Source organism: Muntiacus reevesi, chromosome X (genome assembly GCF_963930625.1).
Source record: "Muntiacus reevesi chromosome X, mMunRee1.1, whole genome shotgun sequence".
Lineage (NCBI taxonomy): Eukaryota > Metazoa > Chordata > Mammalia > Artiodactyla > Cervidae > Muntiacus > Muntiacus reevesi.
Window position 1 is genome coordinate 39,959,111 of NC_089271.1, and position 15,056 is coordinate 39,974,166.

Sequence of the window (15,056 nt, forward strand, 5' to 3'; positions counted from 1 at the left end):
GACAGGCATCGTCAAGCATCCCCAGAGACTTGGTCTCAGAGGGCAAGTGGGCCATGGGGGTTCCTACCAGAGGGAGGGGGCTTCACTTCTCAGGTGTCAGTTGCATTCTTCTTTGTGCTTCATTGGAAAAGAGGTAGAGCGGGCATGCTCACACTGAGAAGAGCCCAGATTGTGACCAGTACCATCCTGGGAATGACTGGCTGGCCTTGGCGTCGCTTAGATAGCAGTCAGTCCCATCACAGCCCCAGACAGCTCTTGGGGTTTCTCCCTCCATCCAGGGTGTCTCTGGTTTGGTGGTTTGGTCACCCTGAGGTGCGACCCCAATGGAAGCAGTTTACTTAGCACTTTGTAAGCTGTATACTCATCGGGTCACCGACAAAGGACAGCATCGGAGGAAAACCCAGCACTGTTCAGTAAGAGTAAGGGGAGGGGAGGGCGACACCCTCAAAAGAGTATACACAGGCTTTCTCTGTGTGGTCCTTCAAGAGGAGCTGTTCCGTTCAGAACACATCCTGCATGTCCTGCCGAGGCACAAAGCAATGAGGCCATCTAACCTACAAGAAGGAAACTTGATGGTATTTTTTTTCAAGGATCTCAGGTTAACAGAACCACTGACACTCGAATGGACAAACCTGCCACCGACCTCTGGCAAAAAGCGAGAAAACCGCCAGCCTGACTCACCTGTATTGGAAGAACGTGACCTCACAGAAGGGTGATGGGATGGTTAATGTCTCTGATGCAACAAGGACATAATTCTCCTGTGCCAAGGGATATAGCAAGAAGAAGGAGAAACCACATGTTGCCTCCAGCACATGGGTGGCCCTCGGGTGCACTGCGTTCTGGGAGCCAGATGAGGTCCCAGCTGTGCTCTGGTAGAGTATTTTATTATCCTGCCAACTGATGGTCATTCCTAGGCCTTCGATGGTTCAATGAGCATCTAAAGGATTATAAAATCTAAAAGGTCATCACCTTGTAAACCTGAACAAATCTATGATGAAATGAAGGACCCAAAGGCATTTAATTATTGAACACATAAAAGGAAGTATATTTAAAAAAAAAATTGGTCAAACTGTCCTGTTATCATTTTAAAGGAATTTACAGGGCTGTTATAGATTATTCTTTTGGAATAATTCAGTTTATAGCAAATGCCTAAACTGGTTTCTTCATTGCACAGTATATTCTCTTAAAATGGGTGCTTTAAAACAATTACATACATATTAAAAATCCTCATTTCTTTGCTTAATTAAAATGTTAATACTCTCAGACAACACAGATCTGAAATGGTGAAACCAGCAATTCCCCCTCCCACCTTACAACAAATTAAATTGAGACAAAATTACAAACACATTTCACTACATGGTTATTATTAATAAAAATCAGTTTCTTTTGTTTGTTTTTTTATAAAGTTGCCCGAAATGCAAGGGATGTGCATAGGTTTACAACTTAGTCATAATAGCATTTTATTCTTATTCCCCTGGGTGTGCCCCGTGAACGGAATGTACTTTGTTGTAGATTACAGATTGTTTTGTCCAACACAGACACACCGACAGCATAAACGCTCGCGACTGTCCACATGCATTAAGAGTCAAGACCCAACTTCAAATCTCTAAAAGGTTTACAGGGTGCTTCAAAGAGACAGTATCACATTATCTGGATGTTACATAAAGGACTTAAAAAAAATACTATTCTAAAAAAAAAAGAGGAAAAAAAGGCCTTTAAAAATTTATGAGTTTTGTAATCACTAGACTGATTATTTCAAATAAATAAAGGAAAGAAAGATATTCCAATCCATAAAATCAGACTCTAAAAAGAATGTAGTGTTCCAACCCCAGTCAAGGTAACAGAATCATTGTTTATTATTATTAAAATAGATTATAGAAAGCAGCATCTATTTTGTGCAGTTTTTAGGGGCCTTGGAAATAAAAAGCTATGATTTCCAAAAATATAACATTCCAAAGGATTGAATAATACATACATTTAAAGATACATTTTATTAAAGTTTAGGAGAACTGATTAAAAAAGATACTGTCTCTTTAAATTAGTGTGTAATTGTTTTTCTCCTCCTATCTATTTGGACATGACAATAATTATAAATGTAGGTCACACTACAACTAGGTAGTCTCTAGGGACCACGACCTGCTGACACAAGGCCGATAACAAAGAGGCTTTTCCATGTATGAGGTGGCTCCCAGTTATGCGGCAGATATCTGGGGGATGGGGGCCTAATAGACCCAGGAGACGGGGACCCACTGTGGGGCTGTGCACACGTGCTCCACGGCTTCCTCCAAATGTCTGATTGTCTCGTCGATTTCATTGTTGATAATTGTGAGATCGAAGTAGTGTGCGTATGTTCTCTGTAAGATGTCAGACTCCTTCTGCAGACGCTGAAGAGATTCATCCTAAATGGTGAGGGGATGGAGGAAGGGGTGGGCGTGGGAGGAGGGAGAAGCAAAGAGGAGAGAGAAGTCAACCAAGGTGGTTTTCTCGGGCTACATTTCTGTCTGTCCCGGTGTCAGAAACAGTCCAGGCCCGCCCGTGATGGCACACATCTGAGTGTGAGGCCAGGCCGCTTCCTGACAGAGGAGATGATGGCCCCCAGGATGGCAGGGTCACAGAACGACGGCTTACAACCGCGACTGCTCACCATGCAACAGTGCCTCTGTGCCAACCTGGACGGACCAGAGGACACAGACACTCCTCAGCAAACACACGACCCTGCTCTGGCTGAACTGTGCCTGTCTGGAGTCAGCCGAGACTGTCTGTGCTCATCCCCCTGACCCAGGCCTGCCTCATCTCGAACCATTCTCCTGTTTGGCAGAGTGGAGGGGGCTTCGGGGGGAGGTCAGAGCCCTGCGTCCCCTTTCCTTGGTCCTCTGCTCTCGCTCGCACTAAGCCCCGTAGCCCAGCTGTGTTTGCCCCAAGAAGCCCCTGCCTCTGAATAACAAATGAAGTTGAATTTTTCTGCCATGTTCCAGGAATTCATTACACATATAATGCATTGCCTGCACTCACTAGCAGTGGATATGCCAGAGGCAAAAGCTTTTTGGATGTTATCAGTAATGGATGAAATGAGGCCATATCCCAGATACAAAAGTAACTCACACCCGATGAATCCCTTCAAGGTGGTCTGCGTTGGAAATGGCCAAACATCACTGTAGGTCCTTGTATCTCTTACGGAAAAAACTCTGAAGGAGAAGCAGCTACTCAACTCTTTGCTGCGGTAAAGACTTTCCCTAAACTTCTGCCATGCGCCCCAGAAAGCCTCAGGATGGCAGTTCTTTCAAGATGAGGATCTCTTAAGGGCCACCAGAAACTTTGCCTCTGTACCGTCATGGCTCAGATTTTGTTATATTGAGCTTTTAATGGGGAAGTTCAAGTTTGAAACCAGGAAACTCTGTAAGTCAAATTAACTGATTAGGTAGGTGAGCTGTTGGGTGGACTCTGAAATATATATCTATCAATAGGTACAATTAAATGCTTGTTTGTTTGATTAGTATCTCTCTCCCCAACTACAGTACAAACTTGCCCTGATGTGCCCAGCACTTGGCATTATGCCTTATACATAGTAAGTGCTTAATAAACCTTACCAAAAGAGCAAGCGCTTGGCTGGCTAATACTGGCCATGAGAGGATGTGAGGCGTGTTAAATTGGAAATCTACTAGGAAATGGGGGCCCATGATGACAGAGACCCACCTCTGAAAGGTGTGGTGCTGTCAGGGACTTGGGAACTGTTGGCGCTCACTGCAGGCTTAGGACCCCTCTTCTTTTCCCTGAGGCCCACCTGTTTATAAGAGACTCTTCCTAGGGGAACCTCGGTGTGTGGTGCAACCCTTTGACAAGGGGATTCGAGGTAAAATAGTAACACTCGATTCCATCACAGCACCGCAGTGGGGATGACAGACACCAGACAAGTTGGGAAATCAATCTTTTCTATCAGGACACTCTGAAATGAGAGTGTCCTAACCTGTTTTGTTATCTACCAGAATTTCAAAGCAGGATGAGGCATGCTTTGGATGTTAGGTATTAACTACTTCAGCATAGGTAAGACCTCAGTTAATCATTACCTTCTAAGGTCGTATCAACACACTTTCTGCTTGCATTTAAAAAGCATAGTATTTTCACTGTGGCTCCACAAGAAACACAACACAAAAGCCCCATTTTAGGAAACATGCATTCACCCAAAGACAGGAGTGCTTCCAACCAGTACGAGAAGGAGCAATTCCTACCGTGTTGTGCTCCAGGCTAGGGGATTCTATTGGAATATACAATAGTCCTGGGCTAATATAAAGTCCTGGGCTTTAAGATCCACTAACAGGGCTTATAATTTGTTCAGAAAGCTGGGCTGGTGAAAACATTCAAGAAAATTTATGGCTGAGAACATCAAATTTTTAATGTAGTTCTCCCCCCAACTTAAAGTTCCCTCTTAACGATCTTACAAGATGAAGTTATATTTGTCAGTTTCTTCCTCTACAACAGCTTCTCTGCAGGCTTGACTTAACATGAGCAGGGGTTAACTCAGTGAAAACAAAATGCCTTTATTCTAACAGCAAAAGCAAGGATTTGTGGGAACAAAATGTCTACATTCTAAATCTATGAAAGGAAACAAGGCTGAATTTTATCACCTCCTAGCTGGTACTTACAGGCAATTTTCTGCACCATTTTGGCAGCTATGGAAAATTAGTAAAAGGGCAGGAAAAAAGGCAAAAACAAAAACAAAGCAAAGATGGTAATTCAAGAAAAATACATGGTAACCAAAGGATAAGAGCTAGCCACAACATGGAGTTTCAAACATGTTTGTGTATTAAATAAGATGGAAAAGTAGACTTTACCAAGGAATACATCTTTTGCAAATGAAACATAAAAAAATGACTGAAAATATAAGTGACATAGAAATCGAGATATTTAATCTTCTTTAAACCTAGATGACTTCCCTGGTGGCTCAGATGGGAAAGAATCTGCCTGCCATGCAGGAGACATGGGTTTGATCCCCGGGTTGGGAAGATCCCCTGGAAAAGGAAATGGCAACCCACTCCAGTATTCTTGCCTGGATATTTAATTTTTTTCCTGAAGGTGAAAATCTCCAAACTTTGATTTTACTGTCACAGACTTGGGTGAGTCCAGGCCACTGTTAACTAGACAGTGCCAAGAATATTCTGGTGGGTTCTAGACCCTGTGGAAGGGATGGTCTTCAGTATTAACTTTCTAGAGAGTTTCCTCATATGAATGACCCTACAGCAGTAATATATTTACTGGACATGCCATAACTACCTTCTCATAAGCCTGGCAGTAGCAGGCTATGTGAGCCAGCTTGGTTCTAGATGCTACTGCTGAGCCTCACAGGCACCATCTCCGTGGTGGCTGCTGATTTGAGTAGGCCTGAGAGGGGACTGAGCTTATCTCTAGGTTTGGGAGTCTCCAGGGGCCTGGGTAGAGATCCTGCATGGGTTCTACACTGGAGGCTGCTCAGGAGAGCCTGGGCAGCTCAGCCAAGGTGGTGGATGCCTCATAGTTGTCCTCAGGCAAAGCCATCTTTGGCCCCGAGCTCTGTCACTACAGCTGTGATCAGGAAGGCAGCCCCACAGTGCGGGAGCAGGCCTATGGAGAAGGCTGACTGCTCTGGACACTCAAGCTTGAATTGCCTAATGACTATGATCTTGGAAAAACCATACTTCTCTGTGGGGTGTAATTCCTCCTTCTGAACGAGGACCTTGATCTCTGGAAATCTTAATGGCCGGCATGGCGGACAAAGCAGAGCATCACTTAGTTGTCTTAATGAGATGGGGTTTTGGCCTTGAACGAGCAACACAAAGGCATCCTTACTGAGGGGACTGCTGAGTAGAGGACAAACTGATTAATTCTTACCTCATTCAAACCTGGAGTGATAGTTGGTGCGGCAATAAAAACAACAAAAGGAGCAAACTCCGCTGTTCTCAGGACCTTCAGTGCCTGTGTAAACAAAGAAGAAAACTGAGACTTAGAAATAACCTATGCAGTGTTCAGACAAGCCCATAGAAAATGATACAACTGGAAAAGCCCTTGATTCAAATTTTTGGCCAGATATTATTAAATTTACCAACATTATAAATAACTTATATGACTTCTTTTTGTCCAAGGGGTGGACAGTAGCCGTCGGAAAATAAAAGCTGACAAACTGGACATTTTTCTTAGGAATCTCATGAATCGATCTGAATTATTTTTCTGCAGAAAAGTGCATACTGATTATGTTTGGTTACTGTTCATTCAAACCTGGTAATTTCAGTTTCTAGGAAATGCATTTTGGGGTAGATGGGGGCCAGCAGGCTGGCTCAGAACTCATCTAGAGCCCACCAAACCACACTCCAAATTGCTCACAGGGAGAGCAAGTCCTGACCACTGTGACTGTGTTCACACCGACACAGGCCTTCTGAGTTGTCCCGGGGAGCCCAGGGAGCTCCCCCCCCCCCCGCCCCGCTACTCTGGGACTCTACAGGGAAGGGAGACCCCGTGTAGACATGGAGCCTGGAGCTACTCTAGAAGCCATGTGACTGTGAGTAATTTGCAGACTTGTGATAATACCTGTGTTCAAGGGAGAGGCATCTCTGAGGCCCCTTTCAGTTCTATTCTGAGGCATCTAAAACCTCTGACTGCACGCTACTACTTTGCACAGATATAACTGCAAAGTCCGCACGTGATGCTGTGGGAGTTGATTCTGGTCAGGGGTTGGTGCTTCTGCCCCTCCCCTCTGAGGACAGGGCTCTCCCTTGACCCCAAGCAAGGGGTTACACTCCCACCCTGCAACAAAGTCCAACATAGGCACACAGTTCACAAGTGACTGACATGTAACTAATTCATATGCATCAGAGGTAAATATCTTGCTGTCCTTTATTTAAGAATCTAACATGTCTATTCTGTTAGCCACAGTTTGCTTTCTAAACAGCCTTTCAGTTGTTTGTGTTGCCCTATCCCTACTCCCCCATCCCCACTCCCAGTGCTGGTTTGCTGTAGTAGCAGTTTGGACTGCTTTCCAATTCCCAGGTGGCTCAGTGGTAAAGAATCCGCCTGCCAGTGCAGGAGACACAAGAGATGGGGGTTCAATCCCTGGGTCGGGAAGGTTCCCTGGAGAAGGACATGGCAACCCACTCCAGTATTCTTGCCTGGAGAATCCCATGGACAGAGGAGCCTGGCGGGCTACAGTCCATGGGGTCGCCAAGAGTTGGCCATGACTAAGCACGCGTGCACAGAGCTCTTTACCAGCCATGTGATCTTGGTTACATGAGGTCACATAAAAGTCAGAGTGAGCCTTTAGCACACAGAATGACTGTTCTAACGGGACTTCCCAGGTGGCGCTAGTGGTGAAGAACCCGCCTGCCAATGTAAGAGACGCGAGTTTGATCCCTGGGTCGGGAAGGTACCCTGGAGGAAGGCATGGCAACCCACTCCAGTATCCTTGCCTGGAGAATCCCATGGACAGAGAAGCCTGGCAGGCTGCAGTCCATGGGGTCGCAGAGTCAGACACAACTGAAGTGACTTAGTATGACACGGCACAACCCTACTAAGCCCTGCCACTAGAATGATCTTTGGGAACTACAAATTCCCTCATGTCACCCCTCCACTCCAGACCCTGTGAGAGCTCCCTCTTGGCCTTGGGATGAAATGTAGCCTGGTCTACACTCACCTTTCTGTCCCCCTCTGTGGACAGGCCTTGCTGAACTGCTTTCAGTTCCACAAAAGGGTCAACCTTTCTCTTCCTGCTCCTTCTGCCTGGATACTCACTCCATCCCCTGGCCCCCATTCCCCACTCTCCCTGTTGCTTGGCTGAGTGTTCTTTCTTCTGCAAATCCTTTGTGAGCTCTGAGTGGAGGCAGGCGCCCCCCTGGTGTGCTCCTGACACACCCACACTTAGGCACCTGTAGTGCCCTTCACCATGGAAATGCAAGTATCTGGATGCTGCTGGCTAAGCTTCTTGAGGGCAGGGCTGTATCATTCAGTGGTTGCCCTCCTGCCCCAAATGGCACCTGGCAGAAATTGTTTTTTGATCAAGCAAAGATGTAAAAGTAGTACATACAATTCACACAAAATCTGTTTTGCCTTTTGAGGCAGGTTTGATTAGAGGGCATTGTGTTTTCATGCCTCAAGCAACTCTCTCAGCCTCTGTGAATATCAAGGCATGGAAGAGGCAAACTGGTTGCTCAGGGTTTTGACTTTCCTATTCAGTGCAAGGTTCACTTTTTCTAGGATTATGCTTCTGAATTTTAGTTACAGTTTTTCCTTGTGGGGTAAGGGAGTGTGGCACATTATTTTGCCTGCCATCAAAGTGCTGTCAAAAAAAAAAGTGCTTTAATTGTGACAGTCACAGGCTCAGATTCCCTGTGGGAGAAACCTCTTCGAACTTGCATATGTTCATTTTTGAAAGAGGTAATTGGCATTTCTTTGCAAAGCCTTTTGTGACTGAAGATTTTCGCAAGGAACAAATACCATGAAGTCCATATATAGCTCAATGGAGCTTAACAGGGATCTTTGCTTAGAATGGGCCTTTCTATCATTAAAATTGGGGGCCTTTTTTCTATCCATCCTATGTTCATAAATCAGGTGACTCCAGGGTCAGTTGAGACATAAGTTTTCCTTGTCACTCCACACCCACCCAGAGTCACCTTCTGGGCAACTTGGATGGGGACAAACTAAGGCACAGTCCCTACCCTTGCTCCCATCCCTGAGGTGCCAGATAGATGTCCATGGGTCACAACCCTCCGATGAAGTTGAGAATACCGTCCCTGGTGTGAAACAGACTTTTCTCCACTTGGTGACCACAGCCTAAAAGCCACCTAATTGAGTATTACTCCTATTACTCTCCTATTACCACACCAGAAAACTCACCAACTGTTATCTGCCTGCGGATTACCCTGCTCTACACAGCATTCATGGGCTTCCCAGGTGGCGCAATGGTAAAGAATCTGCCTGCCGACACAGGAGACATGGGTTTGATCTCTGGGTCAGGAAAGTCCCCTGGAGGAGGGCATGGCAACCCACTCCAGTATTCTTGCCTGGAGAATCCCATGGACAGAGGAGCCTGGTGGGCTACACTCCATGGGGTCACAAAGACTGGGACACGACTGAGCAACTGAGTACTACCACCACAAGGCAGTCACACTCTTAGTCTTTAACCATGAAGACTGGACGGTCATTCAGCACCTACTGCATGAGGCCGTCAGTGGACACTGTAGTCACCACACCACCAACTGCCTCTTATGTCTAAGGAGCAGGAGATATATTCCTTTAGCAGTTAACTCCAAGGAAAGAACCAACATACTTTCCACTAGATGAGAATTATGTTATTCATGACATTCTCCTTTTTGTCCTGGCTGCCAGGAAGTTCGAGCCTCGTTTCATGTTTATCACAGTAACTACAGTAGCCTCTGTGGTTAGTATATTTGCTTCCTCCTTCTGCTCATGGCTTTGACTTTCTCTATTATTATAGTTTCAAAAATGGTAAGATGCCTGGAATCCTGACTGAGATCTTGCCTAGTCTCCCTCATACCTTCAGCAGTCACATGCACATCCTCAGTTGTTCTTGAAGGCCTCTGTCCCCAGACTCTGCTCTACTTATAGCTCTCAAGTGGATGCCATTTTCTGGCACAGTCTTAGCTTGCCTGAAATTCAGGAGCAGGAAGTGGGATTGCTTCACCAGATCCCCCTCCATCAGGCCATTAATAGGTGGCTTTAAGATGATCTCTAAACCCTCTTCCTTTCTGACTTTTAAGATGAGACACAAATTTGTTAATATTCATAGGCAAATATCTCTTTCTGAATCCCCGAGAAGGGAGTCTAGAAAGATCACTGAAAATATGTTGAATTCAGACAGGCAACGAAGCATTAATTTAACATTTAAAACTAACTCTTTTTCTTTTGCAGATGAGTTGATTTAATGGCTCATCTGTGGCCAATAATTAATCTCAGGTTACTACCCTCAAAGAATAAAAACTCATTTGACCAAGTATCTAAGAAGCAGCTATCTTTAAGACTTATCTGGTTTTTGCAAAATTAAAAAGTACTTAAGGGCAAGCATCTGAGTCATTTTGGAGAAAGATCTAAGGGCTTAAGAAGAATACAATGACCCCAGAAACTGACTTCACATAACAGCTCCTAGTTCAGAACCTGGCTCTTGTTTCTAAGCCCAGATCCCTAATAGGACTGTACATCCTCCTTGATGACAACCTTTCCCCCTGTGGGTGAAAGCAAAGCCACAGCAATTCTGTTACTGGCAACTCTTCAATGCAGCAACTGGCCAAATCAGAATATAATTAAAATTAAAAAAAAACCCCAAAACAACCCCCCCCCTCTTTTTTTGGTTACATTATGTGGCATGTGGGATTTCTTAGTTCCCTGACCAGGGATCAAACCTGTGCCCCCTGCAGTGGAAGTGCAGAGTCTTAACCACTGGACCACCAGGGAAGTTCCTAAAACTATCTTGACTACATATGGGATTAGGGACATAGATTATTTTCTGAGCCATGGCTTTATTTCCACGAGAAATCAGCTCTACAGCTTTCCTCAGGTTTAACTTCCTTACAGATTCTTCTAAATGTTAAAGATTTAAATTGTACTCCTATATAAAAGGTGCACTAGCTTAAGGATTAATCAGGGTTAACTTTTCTAGGATTCTACAGTGAAAGGAGGCTGGGATTTTCTCTTTAAAAAAACAACCCAAATCCAAACCAAGACTGTTCAAGTGACAGTTAGGTTAAGCCTTGATTTCTTCATCTACAAAAGTGGATACAGATGTCTCAATCTCTGGTTACAAGGATTAGGTAGAAGAACTAATTGCTTGGCAAATGTAGAGGAACACAATCTATCCCTATTATTTTAAGAGAAGTCAGGTTACTCATTTTTGTCTGAAGTCTTTACCATGGTCCTTTGGGATTAAAGCAGAACCGTAGCATCTTATATAGTATTATTAGACATGTATTCAGTTTGGCCTGAACTGTCTAAAGTCAGTTAATATGGCACAGACAATGAGCTGAACACCAGTGTGGGCTTTCTAGGGTGTCAGCAGTGGCTGAAAGGAGAGAGCTGTAAAAATGCCACCTGGCACTTCTTCCATCATAGGTGGTTTTTGATGAACACTGAGGAAGGAATTTCATCCTTACCAGCTTGCCTTATTTGTATTCTTAGCTCCTGGCAGAATGCTTAGAACATACTAAGCAGTTAATACAGGCTGGTTGAGTCCAACTGTCCGTGACACACCATGGAGTGGGTAATCAGACGGCCAGGGTGGGAAAAGGGCATGGAGAAAACGTCCTAAGGAGAGAGACTCCCCAAAGCAACGGGGCTCTGCCTGACAGCAAGTTGGTCATGGCCACGGGCATCCTGAAGGCAGGGTGCAGGCCCCGTCCAGCCGCGGGGGGTGAGTGGGCTGAAGGGAGAGAAGCCTGAGGGCGAAGCCCAGGCGGTGCAGGCTCTGGGCACCTGTGGCTGGACCGCTGGATGTGATGGTCATGGCGCCTGGGACCAGAGCGGTCAACCAGACTGATGAGGGAAGAGGGATCTGCGTGATCCCCGAGCCCAGGGCCCTATCTCTCCCGAGAGACCCCAGTTCTGAGAGGAGGGGGACAAAGGAGGCAGGAGAGAAGAAAGCGGTGAGCCCCGCCAGCAGACAGGGAACAAGGAAGATGCCCAGGTCAGGCCACAGGTTGCTCTGGTGCCCAGTGCCGCACGTGGGCATCCTGGTAAGGCCGAGACAAGTGTCTCCCCCTCAGCAGTGCAGAGCAGTGCAGGGCTGGGCAGGGGCGAGGGCACAGGGAAGCTGGGCGCCAGGAGGGGAGCAGCAGTAGCAGCGATAGCAACAGCGGTGGCGGCAGCGGCAGCAGGTGAGGCAGAAAGCCCTGGAAAGTGGGCTGAGGTAACGCGGAGGGGGTCTGAGGAGCCCTGCAGCCAGCATACTGCTAGAGACATTACTACCAGCAGAAAACGACGTTCAGGTGAAGACCAGTGTGGAACCCAAGGACAGGGTGTCGAAGACCAGGACCAGGATTGAGACTTTGCCTCTAGCCACCCCTGGCCAGAAGATTTTTCCAATCCCTAGTAAGGAGGGATCAGTAGTTAAACAAAAATCAATCTACATTACACATCATATATTTAGTTCTCTAAAGGTCCAAGTTCATTGTTAAGTACACTGTATAGCGTTCACCCTACTGTTGCTTTCCTCCCCAGCCCCTTAACCAGATTCCAAGTTCAAGAACCCCATCAGGTGCTGGGACATGGAAATGGCTGAACCCCCTAGCCCTGAGGTTAGGATCTTGGGGCCGAGTAAGTGAGCCGCCAGGCCCCAGGTCACATAAACCCTGGTTAAGCTGGTTCCATCCTCTCTTTGGGGATGGTTAGGGGCCCATGTCTCACACAGTGGCCCTTGACCAAGGATCTTCCCTGCCCCGGGGTAAGCCTCTGGTGAAACAAAGCCTGCTGGAGGAGAGCTGGTCTACCATTTCAGCAGGTGGTATACTGATTCTGTTGATAAGTGATATGGGATTTTCCGTACAGGTCGGTCTTAGAAACGGCAGGCCACAGAGTCACATGGACACCCACAAACCTCTCCTGTAAACTGCCCGGGTGTCTACAACTCCCAAATCCTTCCTACTGGGCTTTGAGTCACACTTGTTAGTTTGTCCTCTGATAAAAAATAGCTTGTGAGCATTTTTGATGTAAGGCCTTGTGCTTTTTCCTTTTCAAGTTTAATAATTTCAATTTCTTCCAGCACAGGATGCATCTGCAGATCATCTAATCGTCTCTGAGTCATCTCCAGGTTCTCCATATGCCTCCAAGTTTAAGCTCAGGGTCAGGCACTGTCCCTCAGTAAAGAGGTGGAGGAAGCTGAGAACCACCTCGGGTCTGTACCCCTGCTCCACCTGGCATACCCTGGGGCTCGCTCGTGCCTGCACTCATAAAGCTAGGGCTGCACATCAGACCCAGGGCCCAGGGTCAGAATTTCTTGCTGGTGATTAACCTAAGATGCTGGCAGAGGCTCTGATGGTCTAGTGTGAGCTGTACCAGGAGAGGAAAGGTGGCTGCGGTGTTTAACCAAGTGCCAGAGTCTCATCCTGAGTCAGATTACTGGAGGGTTTCTGGCAGGTGCAGACCTGATCAGGCGCCTTATTGAGCGCCTGAGTATAATGAATCTCATAAGAGAACAGTTTCTCTTTCTTAGATACACTGTGTGCGCTCTGAGCACAACGATTAGCTTGCATTTTGGGTGGTTAACTCACGGTACCTTCATTGCCGATACTTTCCTGCAGCTTGCTATTAGATTATTATGTGACCCATGATGTTCTGATGGCACTTTTTGATTTCAGAACCTGAGCTTAGCATGCAGGCAGGATGATGGCGTGCCAGGGGTGGCCGGGCATTACCTGAGGCTCCACGTCCAGTATCGCGATGAGACCTTGCTCGTGGATCTTGCGGATGGTCTCCAGTTTTGTCCCGTACATCGCATCCTCGTGGCTGCCGTACTCCAGGTACTCGTTATTAGAGATGTCTTGCATCATTTGGTCATGAGATACAAAGTAATAATTCTTTCCGTTTTCTTCATCTTTCTTTGGAGGTCTGGTTGTATCTGCAAAGTCACAGGTCGAAAGAGGTTTAAGAGGCTGAGCATAAGAGCTGATGCTCCCAATGGACCTGTGCTATGCTATGCTTAGTTGCTCAGTCACATCTGACTCTTTGTGACCCCACAGACTGGAGCCCGTCAGGCTCCTCTGTCCATGGGGATTCTCTAGGCAAGAATACTGGAGTGGATATCCTATGCTCTCTCCAGGGGGTCTTCCCAACCCAGGGATTGAGCCCAGGTCTCCTGCACTGCAGGCGGATTCTTTACCATCTGAGCCACGAGAGGAGCCCCCAGTGGACCTACCCAAACTCAATCTCTCTTAAAAGCCATGGATCCTGTAGCATATGTCATGCTCTGTTCCCACCTCCAGTAGCTTTGTAGAAATCAGTTCTAGAAGTCCTATTTGTTCATGTGACATCAGAACACAGTAGTTGGTTAGTTGTTTGGTTTGGTGAACCTTTCTGTGTGTAGATGAGATCTATTTCATCCCTTCAAGGGTAATCACAGGGGAAAGACACTAAATGACCCAGGATTAACTTAACTTACCTAATGCTTTAATGCAGTTAGGTCTTCAGAGAAGGAAAAAGGAGAATTAAACAATGGAAATCCCCAAATGGTTATTTAAGTAAATGAAAATTAAGAAAAGTTTAAAAAATTCAGTTCCTCAGTCTTACTAGCCACATTTCAGGGGTTTAGTACCCACATGTGGCTAGTGGCTACCGTACTGGACAGCACAGATATAGAATGCTCTCATGAAAGAACATTCTATTGAATAGTGCTGGTTTACAGCATCATATACAAGGAGACTATAAGAATAGAGCAAAAGGGATACCATATTGGAAACATAATGACCTTAGCCAGACATGGCCATAATAGTTAGGAAAGACCTAAACCAGGAATTGGCAAACTATGACTTGTGGGCCAAATATGGCCTGCTGTCTGTTCTTGTGAATAAAGTTTTATTGGAACACAGCCATGCTCATTTGTTTACATATTGTCTATGGCTGCTTTCAAGCCACAATGGCGGAGTTGAGTAGTTGTGTCACAGACCATATGGCCTTCAAAACCTCAAATATTTGCTGTCTAGTCCTTTACAGAAAAGGTTTGCTGACCCCTGACCTGAGTGAGTATTTACTAAAGTATCTGCCCATAAGTCCTACTTCTGTGGGATACTAACAGGACCAGCATTCTCCAAAATGCACTTTAGGAAATGTTTTTCTAGATAAGCCAGAAACAACAGTTTTAGTTTTCTTTCTCCTTTTGCTTCTTTGCTTTTTTGAGCAGGGACAAATTTATGCAACTCTTTGTTGTACATGAGTCCAAACCCAGGGGGAGTTCCCCAACTCCTGCTCCAAAATAGACTGTACAACTCCCAAGTGCTCATGGACATTGAAATGTGGATGTTTAAAGAAGAACCCTTTCTTTAGGCACACAAAAAACTGAACAAACAGCATACTATGTCAATGCTGTATTATGTGCT

At 45.9% G+C, this 15,056-nt stretch overlaps 1 protein-coding gene and 1 non-coding gene across 9 annotated transcripts in view; both read right to left on the reverse strand.

The window, feature by feature from the left end:
* Window positions 1-1,016: 1,016 nt before the first annotated feature.
* CASK (calcium/calmodulin dependent serine protein kinase) overlaps window positions 1,017-15,056 on the reverse strand; it is a 369,874-nt gene continuing 355,834 nt past the window's right edge. For all 8 annotated transcript variants that reach the window (XM_065915191.1, XM_065915189.1, XM_065915187.1 and 5 more), the window contains 3 exons: window positions 13,380-13,582; window positions 5,863-5,946; window positions 1,017-2,399 (listed from right to left, as the gene is read on the reverse strand). In XM_065915191.1, the coding sequence (XP_065771263.1) occupies window positions 2,223-2,399; window positions 5,863-5,946; window positions 13,380-13,582 (464 nt within the window). In that variant the 3' untranslated portion in view covers window positions 1,017-2,222. The remainder of the gene's footprint in view (window positions 2,400-5,862; window positions 5,947-13,379; window positions 13,583-15,056) is intronic.
* On the reverse strand, window positions 10,356-10,428 carry TRNAG-UCC (transfer RNA glycine (anticodon UCC)). Its single transcript has one exon. It is a non-coding gene; the product is annotated as a tRNA-Gly (tRNA).